General features: G+C 56.6%; 3 protein-coding genes across 3 annotated transcripts; 2 read left to right on the top strand and 1 right to left on the bottom strand.

The window, feature by feature from the left end:
- Positions 1-12,892: 12,892 nt before the first annotated feature.
- Positions 12,893-18,029, bottom strand: CH63R_03546 (Peptide synthetase; the record flags this gene model as incomplete). Its single annotated transcript, XM_018298521.1, has 3 exons — positions 12,893-12,910; positions 13,075-14,961; positions 15,003-18,029. 3 exons carry the CDS (start codon positions 18,027-18,029, stop codon positions 12,893-12,895), a joined length of 4,932 nt encoding a protein of 1,643 aa, XP_018163337.1.
- A 418-nt stretch (positions 18,030-18,447) lies between these two features.
- Positions 18,448-19,010, top strand: CH63R_03545 (uncharacterized protein; the record flags this gene model as incomplete). Its single annotated transcript, XM_018298520.1, has 2 exons — positions 18,448-18,529; positions 18,592-19,010. 2 exons carry the CDS (start codon positions 18,448-18,450, stop codon positions 19,008-19,010), a joined length of 501 nt encoding a protein of 166 aa, XP_018163336.1.
- Positions 19,011-22,742: 3,732 nt separating this feature from the next.
- CH63R_03544 (DNA kinase phosphatase pnk1) lies at positions 22,743-23,507 on the top strand (the record flags this gene model as incomplete). Its single annotated transcript, XM_018298519.1, is given in 4 exon segments — positions 22,743-22,807; positions 22,857-23,278; positions 23,340-23,443; positions 23,454-23,507. The coding sequence occupies 4 exon segments, from the start codon at positions 22,743-22,745 to the stop codon at positions 23,505-23,507; spliced, it is 645 nt and encodes a 214-aa protein (XP_018163335.1).
- Positions 23,508-26,060: the final 2,553 nt, after the last annotated feature.

Below are 26,060 nucleotides of genomic sequence, written 5' to 3'. Positions count from 1 at the left end.
AACCCTAACCCTAACCCTAACCCTAACCCTAACCCTAACCCTAACCCTAACCCTAACCCTAACCCTAACCCTAACCCTAACCCTAACCCTAACCCTAACCCTAACCCTTTTCCCATACTTCACAAGCTTAGTCGGGACCCCTACCCTCCCGGCCGCCCTCGACCGGTCACGCCGCGTCACAGCGGTTTGCCCAACAAGCCGTGGACCGGTCGTTTGACCCCGTCCACCCGTCGTCAAAGCCCAACAGCCGTAACCCGGTCGTTGGAAACCGTCGCCGGGGTCCACAGAGCCGGAGACACAGAACCAGACAGACACAGCCAAACAGAACCAGACACAGCCAAACAGAACCAAGCAGACACAGCCAGACAGACAGACACGGCCAGACAGAACCAGACAGACACAGCCAGACAGACAGACACAGCCAAACAGAACCAAGCAGACACAGCCAGACAGACAGACACAGCCAAACAGAACCAAGCAGACACAGCCAGACAGACAGACACGGCCAGACAGAACCAGACAGACACAGCCAGACAGACAGACACAGCCAGACAGAACCAGACAGACAGACACAGCCAGACAGACACAGCCAAACACAGCCAAACACAGCCAAACACAGCCAGACAGACAGAGACAGACCCAAGTAGACACAGCCAAACAGAGCCGAACAGACCCAACACCCCGCCGGGGGCCTGACACGCGCGCTGCCGCACGCCACCGGTCGTTTTCAAGCAGCCGCCGCCGCACGCCGTTCGGGGGCCTTACCGCCTTCGCGGGGCCACGGGGTACGGGTCCACGCCGTTGCCGGTCCACCGTGCTTCCGGGGCCACGGTGTTACCGTCTCGGCCCGTAACCGCTACGCCCCCAAACCCGACGTAAACGCCGAAAACAACCTCACCCCATCCATCCGTCCGTCCGCCGCTGGGGGGCGGTTGGGTTCAACGCCGCCACCGCCTCCCATAACCCCAATAAAACCCTAACTTGCCAACTAACCCTAACCCTGATCCCTTCTCGTCCTCCTGCTGCCCCCCCCTAGTGCCCTCCGCCTGCTTACCTTGTCCCTGCCTGCCGCCTGACCCTAACCTGTTGTCGCACGACTGGGAAACACTAAGAAAACCCCCTGGAACCTCTGCCCCTCCAACCCTGAGAGACAACCCCAGCTAGAGAGCCGCCCATGCAGACCGCTACAGAACTAGACAAGTGGACACCCAGAGAAACAGAAACCCCAAGAACCAGTCACTGTAATGAAAGAGACCTACAAGAGACCCAGACGGCTCGAGAAACACCCTTGCCGCTTGTCCCAGACCAACCCTACCACGAGCCTAGCCACCTGCTGAATTAGCTCTACGTCCTGCAGGGTTTTATAGCCTGCCTTTGGCCTGCCTTGGTTAGCAATATATAAATACCTGTTATAACCCTGCCTGCCCTCTTTTGCTGGTTTCTTTACACAGTAGCAAACGTCTCTGTGGCCCCGATACAGGCGCTTTGCGTTCAAGTCTGATTGGATCCGGAGATCTGGACCTGCAGCCGAGCTAGGCACGGAAGAAGGGGCCGGCCTTGCCGCCTGCCGGCCTGCCTCGGGCGATCCCACCTTTGGTCCGATCTGTGGCCGGCCGGCCTTGTCATCCTGTCCCTGGTCCGATCCTGGCCTTGCGATCCTGCCCCCGGTCCGATCCCTGGCCGGCTCTGGCGGCCTTGTTGTCATCCGGCACAGCCCTTCCACAATCGGCGTGCCTCTCCGTCTGAGAGCGGGCGGTACATCGTGGATTGTGATTGTCTTGGCCCCACGATGGTGGCTCGAGGTTGATGAGAGCAGCCTTGTTGTTGACAGTGGGTGGGCTTCTATACTGGATAATGTACTGGTCACGCATCTCACGTGTTGTCGCTAGGGACAATCCATCTATTCGTTGCAGGCAGGCCTTTCCTAGGGTCGTGTTAATCCGGAGGTCCAACCCTGCACTTGGGCTAGGGCGGCCCTAGGGGCTGTTGCCTCACCCTGTGCGATCCCTCCTCTGGTCCGATCTGTGGCCAGCCAGCCTTGCGATCCTGCCCTTGGCCTGAACCCTGGCTCCGGAGGCCTCTAGGCGGTCCGGACTTTGGTCCGAACCTCCGGGCTGGCGTAGGGTGGCCTTCGTGCGGGGCTGAGGATGGCGCGCCGTCGCTGAGACGCCGGCGACGTTAAAGGTGACGGGCCCGCGTTTTCAGAGAGAGATCGATGCGCTGCCGACTTTGAACGTCGGGTTCACGAGTACCAGCCTCAAAGCAGGCTGGGCAGGCAGTGCAATGGCCTCGTCTGGGTTGGACAATTCGTCAGGTTTTATAGGCTGCGGGAAAATCATCCCCTGCTTGGTTGTTTTAAAAGGGAAGGAACAGGCTGTCCGTACCTTCCCTTTAGAGGGGTTTCTAACGAAAGGGGGGGTATAAAGGCACCTTCCCTGCCTCCGTCATCCCCCTCCTTCCCTTCCCTTCTCCCTACCCCGTGCGGGCAAATGACTTACCCCTGGAAGGGGGGGGGGTTCCAGCCCTTCCTTCACCCGGGAGGCTGCAACAGAGGCGGTCTCGTCGCTGGCTGCCCGGGCAGGGTTGCCTCGTGCGATCCGGACTTTGGTCCGATCCGAGGCGGCTCTGGGCCGGCAGTCCGGACTTTCGTCTGAACCTCCGGGTTGGCCTACCCTAGCCATCGTACGGGGCTGAGGATGGCGCGCCGTCGCCGAGACGCCGTCGACCTTGAAGGTGACGGGCCCGCGTTTTCAGAGAGAGATCGATGCGCTGCCGACTTTGAACGTCGGGTTCATGAGTATCAGCCTCAAAGCAGGCTGGGCAGGCAGTGCAACGGCTTTATCAGGGGGGACAATTCGTTGAGTTTTATAGGCTGCAGGAAAATAATCCCCTGCTTGGTTGTTTCGAAAGGGAAGGAACGGGCCGTCTGCACCTTCCCTTCAGAGGGGTTTCTAGAAAGAAAGGGGGTAGAAAAACAGCCAACACCCCCTCCCTCACCCCCTCTTTTCCTTCCTTCTTCAGCTACACAGGCCAGCCCTCTCAGCCGAAGCTGATCTTCTGTGACTGGTGTTGGAGGCCGCCTGGGGCCTGCCCTCGCCGGCCGGCCTTGTTCCTGGGCCCGGCCTCCGCTGCGCAGTCCGGTCTCTGGTCCGATCCGTGGCGGCCCACTCCCAGCCTGGGCCCTGCAGTCCGATCTCTGCCTAGGGTTTCCAGCCTTCAGCCCTGCAGTATTTTAACGGCTGCCTTCGGGCCCGCCTTAGTCGGCAATATATTAATACCTATAATAACCCTGCCTGTCCTCTTTTGCTGGATTCTTCAGATGGTACGAAACGTCTTTGTGGCCCTGCTGCAGACGCTTCGCGTTCAACTCTGATCGGATCCGGAGGTCTGGACCTGCGACCGAGCCGGGCACGGAAGCAAGGGCGGCCTTGCCGCCTGCTGGCCTGCCTTGGGCGATCCCTCCTTTGGTCCGATCCGTGGCCGGCCGGCCCTGCGGTCCTGTTCTTGGGCTGATCCCTTGGTCCTGAGGCCTCTGCCGTCCGATCCCAGACCGGCTCCGGCAGCCTTGTTAATACTAGTGCAGGCCTCTACCTTTATCGAATAACAGGCCCCGACTTTCAAGTTCTGCAATTAATAGCTAGTATTAGATATACGACTAAAAACCTGAATACATTAAGGTTGCAGGATTCTTTCAGTCTTAGGCCCTAAAGGGTTTTAAGGCCTGCCTTTACCTTATTAGCCGCTAGCTTACCTGTAGGGTTAACCTTTTAGTTAAGCTAGTAGCTACCTAGCCTCTACACTCTTTTTTTTTAAATCTAATAATATACCTGCCTAGTAAATAAAGGGTGTACCTTCTCTACTGCCTAGGCCTCTATTCAGTATACTTACTACTAGAAGCTTAACTATCTTAACTAGGGACCTAAAAGGGTTAATAATTTTAAGTACTACCCTAAAGCTAAAGTATATTAGTTTTAATTTACATACTTACTTGTAGTTAAGTAGGATTGCAAACTTAGGTTAATACTTCCCTATATTGTTTACATTTACATAGAAACGCAAACAAAGCCCTACATTATAGATGTCTTTTTGGTACTTTTATTCCAACCCTAGAAACAAATCATAACTCTAACTAAAAAACACTATATAATAGCACCTCTCTCTATGCCAAACTATCCCATCCCTATACCTTTATTACAGTAACCCTTATACATCCTCGCTCTCTACTCTACACACACGCCGTACTAACACTGCCCATGCCGCTAGCGCGTTCGTTGCCATGTCCAACCCCCCTACCTGCCGCGATCGTCCCAGCCAGCTGGTGAAGCCCGCCTCGTCCGACGCGTCGACCTCGAACTCTTCCTGCATCCACCGACGCCCCACGCTGAACTGCGTCGTCCACTGGATCACCGGCAGCACCGCGTCCGCCCACCGGCACCCGTCCGACCCCCCCGCCGCCCCGTCCCCCTGTCCCCCCGGGCACAACGTCTGCCCGAGACCGCACCGCCAGCAGCATGCGTACGGCTCGAACTGGATCTTAGCCCGCCACCTCCGGAATCTCTCCCGGTCCAGCCGCCCACACTCCACTCCCCGGTGCCTGAACACCTCGGCCTTGCTGGCCGGCCTGCCCCTGTTACACCAGTGCATGTAGCAGACTGCACACTTGCCTTCTACCTCGTCAAGCCAGCCCTGTAGTGCGCCTGACAGCTTCTGCGTCGCCATCTCCTCCCGAGCCAGCCGGTTCACCTCCCTCCTGACGTCTCCTCCTTCATCCTCCCCCACCCCCACCTCCTCCTCCCACCCTCCTGCCAACTCGCCATAGCCCTGCTCCTCGCATCGGTCGCACATCTCCCCCCCCCAACCCCGTGCAGTCCTGCCCGTACCCGTCCATGAACACCCCGAGCGCTACCCGCCGGCACCCCTCCGTCTGCAGGAAACTCTCCATCCCCTGCCTGTCCAGCTGCCTTACGTCGCTTGCCTGCCGGTCATACGGCGTCCCGCCCTCTCCGTCCAGGAAGACCACCGAGTCGACTGTTTCCCCCTCGGCCCGACCTCCCCGCCCCGTCTGCTGCACGAAGTCCACGAGCCCGTACGGTGCCTCCGCGTGGAAAACGGCCACGATGCTCTGGATGTCGACCCCGGACCCGAGCCCCGTCGTTGCTGCCATCCACCGGCTCGGGGACCGTCCGCTCGACCATGCCTCGAGTGCCTCCTCCCGCCCGTCTGCGCTGACCGACCCGTGGTAGAAGGAGCACCCGATTTCCGCCGCGAGACGCTCGCACTTTTGCTTCGACCGGCAGTACACTACACCCTTCTGCCCCTGCCCCATCACTCTCTCTGTCTGCCTGACCTTGCTGAGCACGGCGGCCTCTATGGAGGAGAACCCCCCCGGCCCCGGCCCCTGCCCGCTGCAGCACGTCACCCGGTACCGGATGTTCGGCCTCGCTGTGCTGGCCCGTACGATGCTCGCCTCGTCCGCCACCATGAGCCGCCGGAACCATCCCTCCATCCGGACCGGCAGCGTCGCCGTCAACAGGATCACCGGCCGGTCGTACCGGTGCAGGCCGCGCAGCCCGAGCAGCTGGGGCCGGTACGCCGCGTCCGTGAGCACGGTGTGACACTCGTCGACAAAGATCCGCTTCAGCAGGCCCCGCGCCCGCAGGCCCTCGGCGTACGACGCGAACTCGGCGCAGTTGGCGTACTCGGCACCCACGAACACCAGCGGCGCCACCCGGACCCGCTCCACGCGCCCCGTCACTGAGGCTGGCTGCCACAACAGGAAGTCGAGCCCGGCCCTGCGTGCGCTGCGCGTGAGGCTGCTGAGGAGTGCGACGAATGGTACGACTACGATGCTGACCCCGCCGTGGACCCCGGGCACGGCCGGCAGCATGAACAACGCGCTCTTGCCCGCCCCGGTCGGGAGCACGACCATCAGGACCTTGCCTCCCTGTAGCGACATCACCTGCCGGGCGCTCTCGTGCTGCTCTGCCGTCTTCCAACGCGCGCCCTCGCCAAAGAGCCCATGGAGGCCGATCTCGAGCCGCCGCTCGAGCTCGTCCTCGTCCGGGACCCTTCTCCACTCCAGCATGGCGTCGTTGGCGGCCCTCCTCTTACGCCCCGACTCGGCACCCCGGCTGCCGGGCGTTTCGCTCGTCTCTGCCAGCCCTGTAGCCCTGCGTTTAGGGGCGGGCGTACCCGGCGCGGTTGTGGGGGTGGGCTGCTGGCGCCGATGTTGCTGCTGCTGCTGCTGCTGCCGCTGCCCCTCTGCCTCTGCTGCTGGCCCCTGCTGGCCCTCGGCTGTTGTTTCCCCTGCCGGCATCGACACGGACGACGTCGACTCGAGGAAGGCGTGCCACAGCCGGCTGATCTCCCGGAAGTTGGCTACCATCTCCGGCTGCAGCTGGTTGGGGAACTCGATGTTCATGGCGTAGTGCCGCCTTGCCGTAACGCCGCCGTGCGTTGCCTGCAGGTCCCATATAAACTCCATCCGGGGCTTCCTCCGCGCCTCGCCCGTGAGCGGGTCCGTCTCTAGCGCGCCTCGGTGGGCCCCCGCCCCGGGCCCGGCCCCGTCGTCCTCCTCCGCCATCTCGACCTCGACCTGCCGCACCACAAGGCCGCGGATCTTCCTGCCGAGCTCAATCGCCACGTGCCGGTAGCTTGACACTGTCAGCGACACCCCTATCGTCCCTCTCGTGACGGCGTCTAGCTCCTTGCTCAGCTCGGCCGTGCCCCAGATACCCCGCCGCGCGTCCTTCCACAGCCACGGGTGCAGCGACCGGGACGGCCCGTGGATGCCGGCCTCGGCGTGAAGGAACCTCTCAAAGGGCAACACCCACACGATGTACGCCACCATCATCTTGCCGAGTCGGTCGGGGAGGAACCGGGCCACCTTACGGCTGAGGCCTCGTATCGCCCGGTTCTTGTCCCGGTCCGTGACGATCATCACCTGCCCGTCAAAGACGAATACGTTCCGCGCCATATCCTGCGTATCGCAGTAACGCGCCGTCGTCATCTCGGGTCCGCGCCCGGGCTGCCCCCCCCAGACGTGCACGCTGGCGAGCAGCGACCGCTTGAGGGACTCCGCCTTCGCCAGCCAACCGAGCACGCCGTCCTGCCGCCACTTCTCCAGTCTCGCGTCCCAGAGGGAGCCCCGGCAAAGCTCAGCCAGCCTCTGGGGCCCCGGCTGCAGCCAGCTGTTCGCCTCGTTTGTAGCAAACGACTGCCCGGCGCCCTCGAAGAGCGCCGTGTCGACAACCCGGTCGAGCGTCAGCGCCTCGCGCGCCTCGGCCCAGCCGCCCCGCATCAGCTCCTCCATTGCTGCCTCCGCCGTCTTCAGGGTCGTCCGCGCCGCTTTCTGGAACGCCTCAATCGTTACCCGCTGCCCTAGGTACCGCAGCGCCCTGCCGCTAGCCTCCCACATCACCCGCGGCCTTCCGCCCTCCCTCCGCCGGTGGCCCTTGCCGTACGCCATCATGCGGATGATGGCGCTGAAGGGCGTGTGCGATCCGTCGGCGAGCCAGTACCTGAACTGCTCGACGAAGCCCTCGATCACCGCGACGCTGATCTCGTTCGGGTCGCCGTCGATTGGCTCCGCCTCGAAGAAGTGTTCGAGCATCAGGATCCGGCCGCCCCACATGATGCCGGCAAGCCGTTGCGTGAACTTGGATGCCGGGCACCAACCGAGGCCGCTGACGCCCCTGGCAACGGCCTTTCCTGGTTCTGGCCCGGTGCTGTTGCCACTGCTGCTGCCACCGCCGCTGCTGCCTCTGCCGGCAGTGTCGTCTGGTACACCCCTCCTCTTGGGGTCCAGGACGCCCAGTATGGCGGTAAAGTGGAGCAGCGGGTTAGCGAATATGTCAACTGCTACCTTCTGCTTCAGGGACACGACGCAGAACCTGTAGACCCGGAGATCGAGGGCCTCACTGTGCTCCGGCCTGTCGCCAATCATGTTTTGGAACCCGGTAGAGTAGTCTGTCTCGCCTGGTCTGCCGCCGCTCTGGCCGGGAGATCGGTGTCGTTGGTATCCGGCCCCCTCTATGTCGGAATCGCTACTGTCGCTGCTTGCCTCGTACGCACTGTCGCTTTCATGCCAGTCTCCTAGGCCTCTGGCTGCTGGGGCCCTCCCCCCCCCTTGCGGGTGGCTGCTCCTGCTGCTGCCGCAGCCGCCTCGGCCAAGCCGCCTGTCCTCTTCCCTCGTGGCGTCGCCTGCTGCGTCGAGCGACTCCGCCAGTGCATCGAGGGCAGTCCACTGCTCGTCGGTGAAGCGGACGCCGCGCTGGCGCCGTGCTTCGGTTCGTCCTAGCCGGTGCGCCCGGATGCAGTAGCACAGGTACCGCTCCCAGATACCCTGGTACTTCCGGACCGTGTCGGCTTCTTGGCCGAGCTCGAACGGCCGTCCGTGAGGCTTCGACGGGTCGATGCTCTTCAGCCACCGCTTCGTCTCCAAGGGCACCTTGCCCAGCCGGAGGGAGCATCTCGCCACCTCCCGGCGGAAGCTCTCCGATAAGAGGGCGAATCGGCGCTGCTCCTCCTTGAAGCCCTCGTCCCAGGCTGCCCTGCGGACGGCCTCGGACACGGGCGCCTGCCCAGCGGCGTGTAGGTCGATCAGGTCGAGGCCGGCAAGGTGCACAGCCCATCCCATCTCCCTGACCCAGCTTGACTGTTGGTTTATGTCTAGGCTGGCAACGATGGTCCGCCCCCATTCCTCATCCTCGGCCGCCATGAGACTCTCCTGCCTCGATAGGCGCTCTGCGAATACGTTGTCACTATCCTGCCAGGCAGACAGCCCCCCAACGCCACGGGCCTGGACAATCCAGTACCGCGTATACCGCCCTCGGCACAGCGACTGCACCTGGACCGCCCCCCACCCTGGACTGTCAGCATGAGCCGCGGTAGGGGTAACGGCAGGCAAGCCGGCTTCGTGTACGTCCCGCTGCGCATGCAATTTGGCTAGCTTCCGGCTGCTCGTTCGGAATGGGCACTGCGTGCATCCGTACCCGTCCAACAAAGGCACCTGCTGAATAGGCGGCGTGCCGTCCGGCGGCAGCTCGCAGGTGTGCGGGTCTTCGAGCGCGCCGTCGGCGGCCGTTACCCAGGCCTTGTCGAGGACGCCCTGGAGCAATTCGCCCTTCAGCCGGTGGGCCCGGCGGAAATGGGCCTCGATGGCGCCGTCCGGTCGGAGTGCTTGCTTGCAGTGCGTACATACCGCAACACGGGGTCGCTCAACAAACACAAGATACGCGCTCGGGTCGATCTTGCCTACCAGGCCCTGGCTGCTGCTGCTGCTGCTGCTGCTACGCCTAACCATGATGAGATGGCGCTCGGGGATGCTAGTCACACTAGGGAAAGAGCTGCAAGCTGCTGCCTGTGACCTATTACCTGTTGCTGCTCTATATAGCACTGTAGGGACTGTATGCGCCTTGGTAGTGCTTAGGAGCTAGATATAGAGTATATCCTGGTATTCTTGTCGGTGGTTTGAATAGCATGCCTACAGCAATGTCGTTGGTTTAGACGTTCGGTGTCTAGGTTCTCTGTGTTAAATTGGGTGGATCTGACGTTGCTAAGGAAACGGCTGGCTATCAATACATAGACCCTAGTACGCATGGCAAAATCAATTGCTACTCCTATACTCCAGTAGAACTTAACTAATATGGAACAACAAGGACCTATAAGTACGTAGTATCTATACGGACTATAGGGTTTACTACTAGCTGTTAAAGTAGTTTATACCTGAAGTGTAATGTATTTAAGCTACATAAATACTTATTACAATAAACTAGAATTTAAAGTGGATAGTGTAAAGCTTAACAAGTTTTAAACTAACGTACATGCATAGTGAGCGGATCAACATAGTGAGCGGATCACCTTTCTCTACCTTCCTACTATTATTGTAAGTTAATTCAGCAGCATCGTACGAAATCAATTAAAACTACTTATCATCCTCTTCTTCAGAGGTCTCCCAAACTACCTGACATGTTCGTACGTTATGTCCAGTCTTTCCGCAATTGCCACATCGCCGACCGCGCAATTCACCCCCCTCTGTACGAGCTCCCTCCTGACGCACATTTTCGCCTCCAGCATCAACAATACCCTTCTCTACCCGGATTGCCTCTGCTTCAGCTGCATTAAGGGACCCTCCAAGACGTAGTTGGGTTTTTTTAGCCCTCCGACGCTTGCTTAGTATCTCATTTGCCGTACGAAGCCCACGGCACTCAGCTTCAACAAGAGCTAGTTTGTGTGCTAACTTGCTAATACCTTTAGCCTGCAAGTCAACTACTTCGTACAAATGGGTTGGTGAGCTATGTTGATGACTAGTAATCCTTTTCTTAAGTGATGCAGAGCTTCGTACGGCGTCATGTGCTGTAGTTGGTGTCTTTGGGTCCCAGGAGCCCTGGCTGCTTGGGCGTGAGTTGGATGGTGTTGGCGTCTTTGGCTTGAAATCCAGCCGGGAAATAACTACTTCTGGGTTAAAAGGGACAAGGCCAGCCTGTCTAAAGCCAGCTCGTACGTTTTCTTCACCCATTGAAGTAAAAAAGGCTGCCTTAAAGGCAGGAAAGAAATCGTCCTTAGTAATGTGCGTAATCTGCATCCGCATCATTTTCTCAATTTCCTTGCCGTACGACGCCTTTAGTGGACTAAAACAGCCAACATCAAGAGGCTGGAGCTCGTGCGATGAATGGGGAGGCATGCAAAGAGCAATAATGCTGTGTTCCTTGCAGTAATCGTCAAACTTGGTGGACTTGTGGCTGTTGTGGCCATCAAGGATTAGGAGCCGGAAAGCACCCTTCGTACGAGACTTTGTGCACTTTTCAAAATGCTGTAGCCAATCTAGGCCAATCTCATTTGTAGTCCATCCATTTTCGCTAGGGTGGACGCGCCATTGGGGTGGGAATTGGCCATTGGTATACCACGAGAGGAGGTGATATTTGCCCTTGACGATGACGTACGGAGGCAGCGCCCAGCCATCTGCACATACGCCCTGAATGACAGAAACCCATTCGCGATTGCCAGGCTGCTTCGTACGAGGCCTTCCCTTACGGTCGGAAGTTGTAACAACCTTTGCGTGCGACAGCATTCCCATCAAGAAGCCTGTCTCATCAAAATTGTAGATATCGTCATCGTGGATTCCGTACTTTGCGATTGTGTTTCGTACGAGGGCAAACCAGGCCTGCACAATTGCAGGATCCTCAGCTAATGCCCTCTGATAGTCGATTCTACGTCGAAAACGCGTCTTTAGTTGTGGTTGACGTCGTACGAAGTTCTCTGCCCATCGGGGTCCAACACGCGTCGCGTCGCGTTCGTCAAGGAGGCAATCAGCCATATCTCGTACGTCGTCAAGTCGCGGTGGAAATCCTCGATCGATTAGGTCAATAACTCGTTCAAGAATCACTGTTTCTTCTAGCTCAGTCATCTTCATTGATTTCGATCGCGTTTCTTGTCGTGGTAGTCGTCCGATGCGTCGGTAGTTAAGGGTTGAGAATGGGATCTTGTAGATAGAGGCTGCTTTTCGTACGGATAGTTTTGGGTCTTTTTGGATAGCTTTAAGTGCAAGAATAATGCGGCTTTCATTTGAGGAGGATTCCATAGTCGTGCGTAGAGGAAAGTTGTTGTAAGGAGGAAAGGTAAGAAAGAAGGGGAAAGTGATCCGCTCACTATGTTGATCCGCTCACTATGCATGTACATTAACTATAATTAGAATATTTAACTGTTAAGCTATATCCTAGTATAGTAATATAGAGTAGTGTCTTATTTATAGTAAACGCCTAACCTACCTCCACCTTAACTATTACAGTAACTTACATCTTTTCCCTTTTACTACATAGACGTTAGTAATTACTATTATAAGGAATTTACCTTTACCTTCTTTTATAGTAATAAATAAAATAATCTTCTTAACTAGAGTATAGAAATAGCTACATAGAGTAGCAGTAAGTTGTAGGTTAGCTATACTCTTTAGTATAGTAGAGTACTTTACTACAAAATGTGTTGAATAGATAATTAATCTCGTCTTAGATAGGTCTACATAAGGCTCCTATTAGTCTATCCTTTTAGAACAATTAAAGACTAAAGAGGACTCTATAGTAAGATGTACATTATTAAAATAAAACATTGTACTACTATTTCTCTATAATTACTTCCTTCTATAGTGCTGTAAATTATCTAATTGTAGACTATAATAGAGACTACTACTTCTTTAGCTACTACTACAACTACTAGGAATAGATGAGGCTGAATCTAAGCCCTTTTGCAAGTAACCCTAACCCTATCCTCCTCCTTCTCCTTTTCCTCCTCCTCCTCTTGCCTCTCTATCTTCTTCTTTAGTATACTTATCTGCGCATCTGCTTACTACACCTGCTGTAACCCTAACTGGTACACATCTACTTACCTCCAGCCCCCTAACCTACCTCCCTATGTTGCGAATTCCCTTCCCTACTGGCTTGCTTACGCTGCGCCTTCTCTAGACAGGCTGCATACGTGGAGGTGTGCATCTCTCTCTCTATCTCCAGGCAAGAACCTCTGTTTTGCTGCAGTATGCGGTGCACCTTACCGCCCTGCTGGGTGCGGTTGGCAGCGCTCGCTCCTGGCTTACGCTCCATCCTCCAATTGGCATAGGGTTACTATTTTGGCAGTTTTGGCGTGGGGTAAATGCGCCGACCCCAGGGTTGCCGTGCATGTGGGGCGCGTTATCCTTATTTATCCTTTGTTTTTTCACGCCGTAATCTGCGAGAATCAGCCTGCGACAATGCACGGACCATGCCCGCCCGTTTTTGCCCGCAACCCTCGACCCTAACCCTGGTATTCTGCCAGAACGCCGCCCGCAATGACGGCTAGGAGAACCCTCGTCGGTTTGCTACCACCACCACCACCACCACCACCCAGGAAGGAACGCCAGTGCTTATGCGCCTGCCGACCGCTGGACCCTCTTGTTTCGCCGACAATGTGGTGTCTGAGGCTCGAGGCCGCCGGCAGCGGAGTGCAGGAGTAAGCGCAACGCAAGGTTTCGAGCATGGCGGAGAAGGACGACGCGTTGTATTGGGCGTGAGAGAGACGCATGACTAGGCAGGCGGTTTGACGGACGGGATCGGATATGAGGGTGAACCCCGTGACGGGAGTACCGAGTCGAAACGGTGACTTTGCTGCGTCGGCGACTGCCAGGTCCCTAGCCGCCATGGTTTGCAACTCGGCCTGGGGGTGACGATCAAGTTCCGCAAGGGCAAGGATCGGGGTTTCTTGGCTACGAAGGACGGCTTGGAAGATATCGCCGTTCTTCGAAAGGAAGACGGTCCGGAGAATGGGCAAGTGAAGGACGGTTTTCTGGATAGCAGCTCTTAGGCGGACAGGGTCAAGCGGGCCCAGGACATCCATGGCGAAGTATGTCATGTAGGCCCGCGGATCGGCGAGACAGCAGTTGACGCACCAGGACTGGAACTCGGTCGTCGGGAAGACGTCTTCGAAGCGTGAGTCAAGCAGAGATGTCGGTGCAGTTGCAGTTGCAGTTCCGGACCACCCGTAGTCCTCCTCCTCCTCCTCCTCCTCCGGCATGGGCTCGGCCTTTGCCGGGCTTTCCCACCTCGCCATCGCCTCGGCCATATCTCGAAGCACCGGCGTCTTGAAGATAGCAGAGACTGGCAGACGGAACCCGTCGGCGCGTAAAGCGGACGACAACCGCAATGCCGTCATGGAATCGCCCCCAATCTGGAAGAAATGGGAGTCCAAATCAATCTCCTCGCCGCCGCCGCCGGAGCCGGAGCCGGAGCCAAGCACACGAGCCCACGTGGCTTTCAAACAGCCTTCGGTCTTCGTCTCCGTCTCCGTCTCCGTGTCCGTCCTCGTCTCCGTCCCGACGCCATCGTTGAGCGATTCGAGTCCGGGGCGATTCCGTTTCTTCGGGAGGAGGTGGAGAGCACGCATTTGTTCATCCATCGAGAGCGTCTGTAACAGTTTCTTCAGCCGTTTTCTATCCGTCTTGCCTGAGACCGACATGGGCATGTGGTTGATGGGGATGAAGAGAGTCGGAACCATGTAGGCGGAAACCACCTCGAGCAGCCGTCTCCGCGTCTCTTTGGCCGCCTGTCGAAACTCTTCTGTCAAGGGGCTCGTGTGCAGCGCAGCCGACTCTTCCAAGTCCGACCCGGTCGGAGAACCCCCGTCGTCTATCAGGGCGACCAGCATATCCCGGAGACGGCCTGATCCGTCGTCACGCGATACAACGTCAACAAAGGCCCGGCGCCCGGGTCGCGGCCAGCTCCGCGCAATGTGTCCTTCGATGTCCTCAGCCTCGAAGCGCAGTCCGCGGAGCTTCATCTGGTGATCTCTGCGACCCTCAAAGTGCAGCACTCCGCCGCCGTCTCGCCAGGCCAGATTGCCGGTGCGGAAGAAGCGGCGGCGGCGACGGCTGCTGCTGCTGCTGCTGCTGCTGCTATCATCGGTAGCCCAGCCGGGACCGGATATGAAGGCGGACGCCGTCCTTTCGGGATCTCCCAGGTACCCCGATGCAAGCACCGGGCCCTCGATCAACCTCTCGCCGGTACACCCGTCGGGCACCAGCCGATTCTCGTCGGCGGGATCGACGAGCCACACGGCGCAGCCGACGGGCCTCCCAAGGCAACCGGCCGCCTCCGCCCCCTTGACGAAGGGCATGAGCACCGAAGCCACGGCGCACTCGGTCAGACCGTAGACGATGTCGAGCCTGGCCACGCGACCGGACCAGGCGGCGAGGTCCTGACGGGCGACCTTTTCGCCGCCGAGGATGACATGTCGGAGCGTAGGGATCGCGTCGGGGGCGAGATGAAGCAACAGCCGCGCCACGGACGGCGTCAGCATGGCCGTGTTGACCTTCATGGCCGCCATGGCGCTGGCGAGGTCATCGCTGCGCGCCTCGTCGGACGGCACGCACACGCAGCCGCCCGAGGTGAGGGTCAAGACGATCTCGTCGACCGAGACGTCGAAGGCGCTCGACGCGAACTGCAGCACGCGGCTGTCCGGAGTGAACCCCATGGGCGCACGGCCACTCCCTTCGGAGACCCGGTGCTGCCGGAGGTGAAGATGACATAGGCGGTGGCGTCGAGGTCTATGCCACGCGTTGACGGTGGCATGTCGTCGTCGTCGTTCCCTGCAGGGAGCATGTCCGGGAGAACGATGACGCCGCCGCCGCCGCTTTGGTCGGTGAGCCCGGAGCGTACTCTGGACTCGTATCGGGGGGACGTGATGGCAACGCCGGCCGAGACGGACCGTAGGATGTGATCCACGGCCGCCTGCGGCAGCGCCGGATCCAACGGGACGAGCTTGGCACCCGATAGCAAGACTCCGAGCACCGCCACGACATACCACAGCGACTTGTCAAAGCAGACGGGCACCGTATCGCCGGGCCGGACCCCGCGGGACACCAGCTGCGCGGCGACGCCGTGGCAAACACGACGCAGCTCGGCGTACGTCAACAGGCCGTCCCAGGCGTGCACTGCAGGGGCGTCCGAGGGTGGTTCGAGGGTGATGATTCCCAGGGCGCGGAGAAACAAGGCGAGGGCCTTGTCGGCCTGGAACCAGGCCACGGCTTCGGCCCGGTACGCGAGCGAGATGGACACGGCGTCGTCGTCGTCGTCGACAGCCACCGTGATGGCCATGTCGTACTCGGTAGCATCCAGGGATTCCATCAGTTGCAGGGAGACGGCAGTCGTCGTCGTCGTCGTCGTCGTCGTCCCGGAACCCTCAGCCGTGTTCCTTCGCCGGAGGGAGATGCCCGTGTTGAAGAGCGCCCCGAGGCCGAGTTCGTGCTGGATGCCGGCCAGCGAGCAGTGGGCGTGCTGCAGGACCTGGATCGACGCGTCGTGCGCGCGCTGCGCCGCCTCGTCGAGCGGCAGGTCGTCGTCGAGCGGAACGCGGCTCACCAGCATGGCGACATAGGCGCCCACCGCGTGCTCGACACCGGCCAGGTTCGCCCCGCGGCCCGAGTAGAGGTAGCCGAACATCGGGGCCTCACAGCCGGTGTAGACGCGGAGCACGGCGGCCCAGGCAACGTGCGCCACGTCGCTAAGGGTCACGGCGCTGCCCCGGCAGAAGCCGTGTAAGGCGGCAGAGAAGTCCAGGTCGGCGTCGATGACGGCGGGGACGGGCGTCTCGTGCGGCCGCGCCCCCGGCGAGGCATCGTTCGACCCGTCGGACCGGCCCGGAAACAGGCAGGGCGTCGCGGACTGGACGTAGCTTCTCCAGTGCGCGGCGGATGCCTCCCTGCCTCGCATTTGGAGGGCGATGAAGTCCCTGTAGGACGGCCCCGGGCCGTGGGGAAGCTTGCCGGCGCACGCGAGCTCCCGCTCCCGGACGAGGACGTCTATCGAGTCTTCGTCGGCGACGGCGTGGCTGATGCTGAGCACGAGGCCTACACGGCGGCGGTCCACGTCGTCGTCGTCCGAAGTCGTGACGATGAAGAGACAGTGCGGAGGCGTGACGCCCCGGCCTTTCTTCATGTCGAGTGCCGAGGGGGCCAAGGCCAGCAGGTTCTGTTTGGTGAACACGTTGTTGTTGGTGTCGTCGTCGTTGCTCTGGAGACGGACATGGCGAATCTCGGGTCTTTTCCTCGTCGTCTTGAGAACCGCCTGGGTGTAGTAGGGCGGGTTGTCGAGGAAGACGGTGCGTAGGGAATCGTGCCGGTCGACAACCGCCAGCCATGCGCGCTCCAAGTCCCCCTCGTCCGGCCGAGCAGCGACTCCACGCACCTCCCACGCCACCCGTGTCATGTAGTCGCCGACGCCCTTGTCCTGGCTCATCAAGATGCCCTGCTGCAAGGCCGAGCACGGGTACATGTCCTCGATGTCGGCGACGGAGAGCCCGCGCGCCGGCAGCTCGGCGAGTTCGAGCCGGGCGAGATCGTCGCAGTCGAGTGATAGCAGAGGCACGTCCGCCAGCGTCATACTCTCCTCGAGACCTCCCGCCAGCACGCGTAGCTGCGTCTCCAGCGTGTTGATCCATTCCCGGAACCAGCGTCTCACCCCGTCCTGGTGATTCATGCGGCGGTTGTGCCGCATCGACAGGCGCAGCTGGTCCCCCTCGACCACGGCAGATATCTCAATGAGGGCCATGCGCGCCATGTCGGGGCTGACGTCACCCAGAGAGAAGTCGGTCGTCGGATCCGTGACGCTCAGGAGTGGCCCCGTCGTCTGGTCGAGACTCGTAACCTTTCCTCCGTAGTTGAGCAGGATTTCTATTGGCATCGCAAAACAACCGCCACCACCACCACCACCACCACCGCCACTGCTGTTGTTGTTGTTTTTGTTGTTCTCTCGGAAGAGGATCTGAGCCCAGTCGAGCATTGCCGCACGCGACTTCATCCGCCGGTCGTCCTTGACTCGGCGGGGGCGCTCGGTGAACGAGCCGCCGACGGCTGCGTGTAGCCTGAGCGGGAACATCGTAGTGAACCATCCCACCGTCTGGGATACGTCCAGCTCGGGGAACAGATCGCGCCCGTGGCCTTCGAGAAAGATGGTGAATTCCTGCTGCCGTTGCCGCCGCTGCTGTTGAAAGACGTCGAGGAACGATCCCATGAGCGAGGTGGCCAGTATCTCGACCGGCTCCGTCCGCAAGGGCCGGTTCGCGGCGTCGAGGAACACGTCTGTCAACGCCTTGTCCATCGTCACCGAGCTCGACTGGACGTCGGCAAACACGTTGGGATTGTCCTGCATCCCCCAGAACCGCAACGCCTCCAGCACCTGGGCCTCGTGTCGTCGAAGCAATGTCTCGCCGCCGCCGCCGGCCGACAGTTGGACCGCCTGAGCGCGGCACCAGGCGCCCCATGAGAGGGATGTTGTTGGAGCAGTGATGATGATGGGCTCTCCGGCGAGGAGCAGCTGCAGGTCATCGACGATGACACGCCAGGAAACGAGATCAACGACGAGATGATGGGCCACCAGGAAGAACAGTCGTTTCCCGTCCGGCTTCTCCAGCACGCGTGCTGAGAACACGGGTCCGTTCTGTATATCCAAGCCCTGCTGTACACTTGCCAGCTCGTTCTGCAGTACGCCACCGTCGTTTTCATCGGCCATCTGGGGGTAGTCAATGACGCCGGACCACGAGAACCACCCTGACTTAGCCAAGTCCTCGGAGATTACGCACGCATCCTTAGTGTTCTACTACATATTTATGGAGGCTATCACCATGTTCCTCCCCCGGATGACGATCTTCGAGCTGGACCCCTCATTAGCGACCATCGTCCTAGCGAACGTCGTCATTGCGAGGGGCTCCCTGTAGCTGTTGATTACTATTGTAGCGTCCCCCTTAGTTGGCAACATGCACAAGGCTTGCTTCATTATTCCTATCCCCAAGCTCGTCCTAATCTTTATTGCGAACCTGTAGAAGGGGATCATCAACGTGATTGGAAACGTCATCTGGCCCAGCTTATCATTGTGCTTTGGGAAGCTCTTCGCGAGAAACTTCATGGTGTCGCAGTGGTACACGCACATCATGTCAATAAAGGGGCTCTCCATAGAGAACGACTTGCCGCTGCTGTTCAGCCTAATGGGCCTGATCAACACGCTGCTAGAGAGTGAGATGACGATGACCTTCTTGTTCTCGAAGATGTGGATCGTCGGCATGTTCGGCTCGCAGTACCTGGACCACGTCTCAACCATGGAACTGACGTCGTTCTCGGTCACCGTGAAGGTGTAGCCTATGCACCTCCCCTTCCAGTTGCCAGTCATCTACAACAAGCCCGAGCAGCTCGACATGATGTCCTGCGCGATCTCGATGATCCTCGTGGCCATGATCCTGACGCAGACCCCGGTGCAGAAGATCCTCACCTTCCCGGCCGCCTTCGACTGCGGTGTGTAGTACGGGTCCAAGAACCCCCTATGGCACGGGTCCGGCCTGTGGTCCTCGTCGGCGATCTCGGTCCTGTCGTCGTCTCCGTCGCGGACTCAATCGACACCAGGTTGTTGACCTCGATCAACCCGGGGGTCGTGTACGCGCATGTGATCGTCTCCAGGGGCTTGTACATGGTCTTCCAGAACTCGCTCCCCGACGAGTAGTAGATGGCCTCCGAGACGGCGATGTTGGTGTAGACCGAGAGCGGGGCGTTGTCTTTGTAGACCACGGAGCACTGCATCATGTACTTCGTGTAGGGGATCACGGGCTTGACCTCGTTCTGGTACGAGTCGTTCGCCTCGGAGTCGTTCGTGATCGCCTACTTCGTCCTGACGCTCTTGTGCTTCTCCAACGAGTGGGCGACCGTGGACACGTCCAAGTACTTGTACTCGTACTCGCAGATCACGAGGTTCGAGCTCCCGGATACGTCGTATATCTGCCCGGGCGGGGCCTCCAACAGGCTGTTCTCCGGGCAATCCCCATCAATTGAAACAACACCTCCGTCGTCACGATACGATCTCGCACAGGACCTGATGCTCAACAAGAACTTGAGTCCCTCCGGGAAGTTGGTGCTCGTATCAGGCTCTCGATGAAGTACGTGTTCTCGTTGGAGTTCATGTCGCCGTTCTGCTTCTTGTTGCTGTCGACAAGCGAGCGTGTTCCCGCAGGTTTTCGAGATCACCCGCAGCTCCGTGGACTAGCAGAACAAGAAGCTCAACTAGACCTTGGTGCGACGAGGTCTCGAGGCTGCCGTCGAACCTCCTGATCTTGTCAGACGAGGTCCTGATCCTGTTCTCCATGTTGTAGGAGAACATGAGCTCCCTGACGCTATTCATGTTCGTCGGGATCAAGACTGTGTCGAACGTCGACACGACCCTCTTCTTCCCGTCCGTGTCGACGTACGCGTAGTGGGGCTGGCCGTGCACCCTGCTTGACGAGCTGCTTGACGTTTGCCCCTTTAGTACCAATGCCTAGTATATTGCAACTGCGGCCAACCTGCATAGAGGCCTAATTGAATGCCAAATTATCTGTATTAGGAACCTAGAAGACCAAGCACTTTAGGTTTCGCTCTCTTGTGCGATAGGCGAACTCAAGAGCAAGTTAAGTTCTACCTACGCCGCCAAGTCCGAAAATAGCCATACTGTAGCCAGAGTCTTCCAATTTAGACCATCTTCGTAGCGTAGCAAGTTCCTATTTACATCCAACAAAGTGTTTATTTCTAGCAAACGGAACAAGGCAGACGGGCTCTGTGCCTAGGATGATGTCCACGTCATCAATAAGTCTACTAGTAGTAACAGAGGGGGAAAGTGGACGTGCCCAGTGCATCGTTCTCCGCAGTGGAAAAGGGATTCCGCTCAGGTCTATCCAACACGATCCCATGCATTACCCGAAACGCAAGTTTCTCAGGGACCGCCACTAGCAGAGCTGTGATGAGTTCCTTTGCGTAGGCCGCCGCAACCGCCGCAGCGAACTCTTGCCACTCCTTATTCTTATAGGAATCAGCATAGTCAGCAGATCCCTCGTATAACAACACACAGTAGCTCTTTCATCAGGCCGGCAGCCTCCATTTCAAAACACAATACACCACCGAAGCGGCGGCTGATCTGATCCCGTAACCGACCGCTCTTGGTAACTTGATTACCTGATCCAATCAACCCGTAATGGATCTTAATGGTTTCGTGGGGTTCTCGAGACGATCTTTCTACTTCCACCCAGCTGTGAGACGCCTTCGGGTCCTCCGGCTCTGGCTCGTATAGAACGTCGATCAAGGTGTCTTTGCGAGTGGATTCCGGGAATAGATGTGAATGACGTTGTATCATCTCCGACAGATGCGACTCAATCTGGTGACCGCGAATCTGGTGCAGTCATCAACTTTGAGATTGTTGTCCTTAGTACCAAGGGCGGGCCGTTGAGCAACCCCATTCGCACCAATTCTCCATAGTTGACATTCTTGTCCATGTCGTGTTGGACGAACCACCAAATACGTTCGTCGGTACGCTGACAACAACGTCGCCGAGCCTAATGTCGTTCGCCTTGCTCGGGACGCCGCCACTAATGTCTATCATGAGTCCCATCCTAGGATTAGGGAATGTGGCTAGTATTCGGGCAGCAACGGCTGTGGCCAGATACGTTCCGACTTCTCTATTTGGCAGGCAAGCAACAATAATCTTAAAGTCTCCTACAGAGCCTAGGCCGTAGTTGTTGTGGTCTGATGAGGGCTACGGGAGAGTTTCGTGAATGTTGTCAAGCATCGCCAATGTTGCCGTCATTTCTTTGGGCAGAGCGCAGATCCAGCCGATCGTGTAATCGGCATGATCAAAGCGGGGTAGAGACATATCTGTTTGATGTATCAGGCATAGATGTCGTGCGAGAGGTGAACAGTAGTAAGAGACTGAGAATGTTCATGCAGTTTATCGGGCATCACCACCAGGCGGTCTAGATACCTAACGCAAGGCTTGCAGGGAAAGATCAAACTGACTCCTACAGTGTAACCTATCTGGATTGAACTGATTGGGTTCCTGGCCGGCAGAGAAGACATGCTACAGAGGTTGTTATAAGGGGTTTGTTTTTGTTTCGTTAGCGAATACTGGTGGCCGATAGGCGTTGGGCATTTTGCTCTTAGCTGAATAATATTAGGCATGAACAAGACAAGGGTTGGATGACGGCAAGATCTTGCTCTCGTTGATGAACCGTCCTGCCGTGGTATTGATCTTATATCCAGTGGCCAAAAACTGTTTCCTCTCCTCTAGTATGGAAGGGACATCCTCCCTTGAATTAAATGGCTGCCGAGTGGCCGGGACAGCTGTCGCCACCAAAATTGGTTCTGAATAACTCGGTTGGGTACTTAATCAATTCCCCTCCCGATGACCGACCCGTTCGAATTTTTGTTCATGGTATTTTTGACTTGTTCCATACAGGGTGAGCATCCCTCCCTTAGCACCTGTTAAATTAGCATTGCTCATAAGGATTTTTTCTAAAGTCACCTTCAGTTCCTCGAAATAACCAAAGCCGCATTCTCATCTACGCATGTCATGGTTGGCATTACCACCGACCCCGACACCCTGCGCGTCAAGGGTTTGACGGTTATCCCCGCAGCCGAACGTGCAAGTATTGTGAACGGGTGCAAATATGTTGACGATCTCATTGAAAAATGCGAACCGGTGTTGACGCCCTAGTTCATGAGTGCGAACCACATTGACTACTTTTGCTCACGCTGATACGTCCGACCTTCCCGGGCACCCAGACCCGTACCGCTTTATCAAGGAGCAGGGTAAGTTCTTCGTCACTCCGAGGATCAAAGAATGGGGCTCAACGACGGAGATTATCTTTCGCGTCATTATGAATAGGGATGGATATGTGATTAGGCAGTTGAGGAACGGGGCTTCACTAACGGTTTAAATGTTTTGTGGGTGAAATTGCAATGGATTAAAGCACGTAGACATTTTGCTTATAAGTGCCCGAGGTTTACAGCCTGACAGAGCGTGTTGAGAAAATGGCCATTGCAGGAAATCGGGCATGCATGAGGCAGCGATAAGTTATGGCCTGTGTAGGGAATCGCAGGAGATAGGCTCCTCTCACTTAATCCCTGCATCCTGTTCCCCTGAATCCTTTAAATGTGAACATGATACACCACCACTTGATTTTGTGTTTGGACAGAGAGCACCTCCAGAAATGAACCTGGAAATGACGGTAACCTGGACACTCCATCGATACCAAGGCCTCGTTCTTGTCGGCCATTGCCGAGAACCAGGTCTAGAGCCGGGACCCGCCTATCACGATCTTGTTGATGCACCAAAGAACATCAAGATCGCCGCATTTGATCTAGTGTGCACGTCTAACGGATCCTATTTGCCGTGTTGTTGTTTTATGGCTAAATGCGCCGCTAGAACAAGACAATGCTCATCTCCAAGTCTGGAACCTTGCACGGAAAGGAGTCAGCCGCGACGGACTGGCAATGGTTGTATGAAAACGCACCGCCAAACTGCAAGCCCTTACACACAGTGCTACAGAGTCACAATCGTTTCAAACCCGGGGCGACTTACAGAATTTGACGGCCGCGAGTCGCCCGAGGCCGGCCCTTTCAAGAGAAACATGGAGTTCGTCATGCTCGCGCTGCGAATCCCCGTCACACTCTTCGTGGCATGTGCGAATGATATGCATCGAAAGCCGAGACCATGGCTCTGGTCTATTGTCCCAGAGCTGACGGGAAACGAGGACTGCGCCATAGACGTGGCACAGTCTTTGGTCGTCGGCGACGCTGCGGGCCGCAGTGCTGACTTTTCAGACTCGGACGCCCACTGGGCAATGATTGTGGGAATCAAAGTTCATACACCCGAGGTGTCCTTTGAAGGCGAAACACCAGAGCCCCTAGGCTATAAGTTCTATCCAGAGTGGCATTTGACGGGTACAGAGCGCCAAAGGGGGGGACAAGGTGGGCTTCTAGTACGGTTGGCGTGGATTCGCGAACATGTAAGGCTAACGCTTATCGTCAGTGAAGATGGTGCAGTCTCTATCAAAATCAATGATCGTCCTTGTTGGCCTTCCCGGCGCAGGAAAGTCTACCTTCTACCGCGGTGTGCTTCAAGACTATGGATTTGTACGACCAGACGCACGACCATACAGCTCTCAGCAAGCTTTCATCCTTGCGGTCGACCAGATGATATCTCAAAAAATCCCAGTATCTCTAATACTTGCATATACGACACCTCCAGATTACCTCAAGATTTACTCAATCAGGTCAGGTTGTAGTTAGTCTGTTATTAAGGGCAGACCTAGCGTTGTTCTCGGGAAGTAGGACAAGCTGCATGCGACTTCTCTTCAAGTAAGATACTATGCCTAGAGCGGATTAGGAATCGAATATCGGTCATCGGATTAGGACTATGCTTAGTCGTTTAGATAGGTTGCCCACAGCCTGTGTGACTTATGCTAGCTTACACTTTTAGGTAAGACAACTGTCTACTAGAGTGCAGCCCAGCTGGCATTGAAGTGCTGGTACGAAAGGAGATTAGTTCTACTTAAGTCAGACTACCCACTTTTCGGCACCCCCCCCATTTCGGCACCCCAAAAATGCCTCAAATGCCTCATCACCAGAACATACCCCTCAACTTTCAACATCAACAACATTTTCTATACTTATGCGAATAACCTCATTTTTTCCTCAGAGCTTCTTTTCGACCTTATGGGCCAGTATACCGAAGATGAAGTCAATCAGGCCCTTGACGCAATAACCAACGGCATGCCCATTAAGAGGGCTGGTCAGGTGTATGGCATCCCAAGATCAACACTTCAGTATCGGATTAAGGGCACTCAACCAAGGTCAATTGCCTTTTCTGACCTGCAGAGACTTTCTGTTAGTCAGGAGGCTAAACTGGCTGAATGGGTTCGCATTCAGCATGCCCTTGGTGTTGCCCCAACCCATCTGCAAGTGAGGCTATTCGCAGAAAGGATCCTCCATGCCATGGGGGATACAGAGCCTATAGGAAAAGGCTGGATCCAAGCCTTCTTGAAGAGGAATCCATCAGTCAAGGTCCAGAGAAGTCGCCCTATCGATTCTAGGCGTGTTAATGGGGCATCTACTGAGGTCATCAGGGACTGGTTCAAACTACTCGCCATACCAGAGATCACCAGCATCAAACCAGCTAATAGATACAACATGGATGAGACTGGTATCCTTGAGGGCCAGGGATCTAATGGGCTGGTGCTGGGCATGTCTGAGACGAAGTCTGTACGTAAGAAACAGCCTGGATCAAGGGCATGGGTATCCATCATCGAATGCATCTCTGCCCTGGGCCATGTTCTGAATCCCCTCGTTATCTATAAGGGCAAGGCAGTCCAGCAGCAGTGGTTTCCTCTAGACCTTGGCCCTTATGAAGGATGGCAATTCACTGCAACGGAGAATGGATGGACTTCAGATGCCACTGCAGTTGAATGGCTGCAGAAGGTCTTCATCCCTCAGACTCTTCCTCAGGGCAAGGAGGTCAGGCTGCTGATCATGGATGGACATGGGAGTCATACAACGACTGACTTTATGTGGTTATGCTATATAAACAACATCCATCTATTGTTCTTACCGCCACATACCTCCCATGTCCTCCAGCCACTTGATCAGTCAGTCTTCAGCCCTGTCAAGGCAGCCTATAGGAAGGAGCTTGGATACCTTGGTCAGTGGAATGATTCAACTGTTGTAGGCAAGAGGAACTTTATAGGCTGTTATCAGAAGGCTCGTACTGCAGGTATGACGATGCAGAACATTAGAAGTGGTTGGAAATGGACAGGGTTATGGCCTGTCTCTATGGCGAAGCCTCTGATGAGCTCCCTACTGCTCCCATCAACACCAGCAGCATCAGGATCATCTGATCAGGTCAGCAAAGGGCAGTCTGGAGGCAAGGAAGCTGAAGGATGGGTATCTGCGTCATCTGCAGTGGCATGGTCGACGCCAAGGAAGATGAAGGATCTAGCTGGGCAGTTGAAGCTATTCACAGAGCTGGAGAATGATGCCTTTACTCAACGCCTTCTATTCAGGAAGGTAAAAAAAGGCTTCAGCGAGCAGGCATATGAGCTGGCAAATACCCAGCAGAAACTGGAGCTTCTGCAGGCCCAAGTCACCAATACTGCAGTAAGGAAAAGAAGGGCAGTCCAGCTGGATCCTAACACTAAGTTCGCCAACATCAAAGACATCCAGCAGGCGCAACTTAAGGCTGGGGAAAAAGAGGATGATGCAGCCGAATCCAGCGACTCTGAATACCCTAGTGAAGCTGAAAGCTGTATTGTTGTTGCATCTAGAAGAAGTCAATGATTAATTGAAGTCGACGAGTATGATGGGAATAGCTTCATTTTTGGGGTGCCGAAATGGGGGGGGTGCCGAAAAGTGGGTAGTCTGACTTATGGCTGAATACGCCTGGAGGTTTCTTCTGCGTTCAGATAGGTGACTTTCTAAATTCGCTGGCCAGTGTCTTAAAATCTAAGCTAAGCAGAATTAGTACATGTAATAATAGGAGAACAATGCTTCTTAATTAATTATATTTGCTAGAATAAGAGATGACTCTTTTAAGATGCCTGCAAACGGCGTGTGTATCTAAATCTAGATTTTAAGATAAATGTCTCTTTATGTAAATAGCCTATTTAATCAAACCTCCTCAAGTTTTATTTGCTGTTGCCTAACCTTAACTTGAATCTAGGCCTTTAGTGGCTTAAATTTACAACTACAAGTTCAA

This window comes from Colletotrichum higginsianum, chromosome 2 (genome assembly GCF_001672515.1).
Source record: "Colletotrichum higginsianum IMI 349063 chromosome 2, whole genome shotgun sequence".
NCBI lineage: Eukaryota > Fungi > Ascomycota > Sordariomycetes > Glomerellales > Glomerellaceae > Colletotrichum > Colletotrichum higginsianum.
This window is presented reverse-complemented; position numbering and strand designations above follow the sequence as displayed.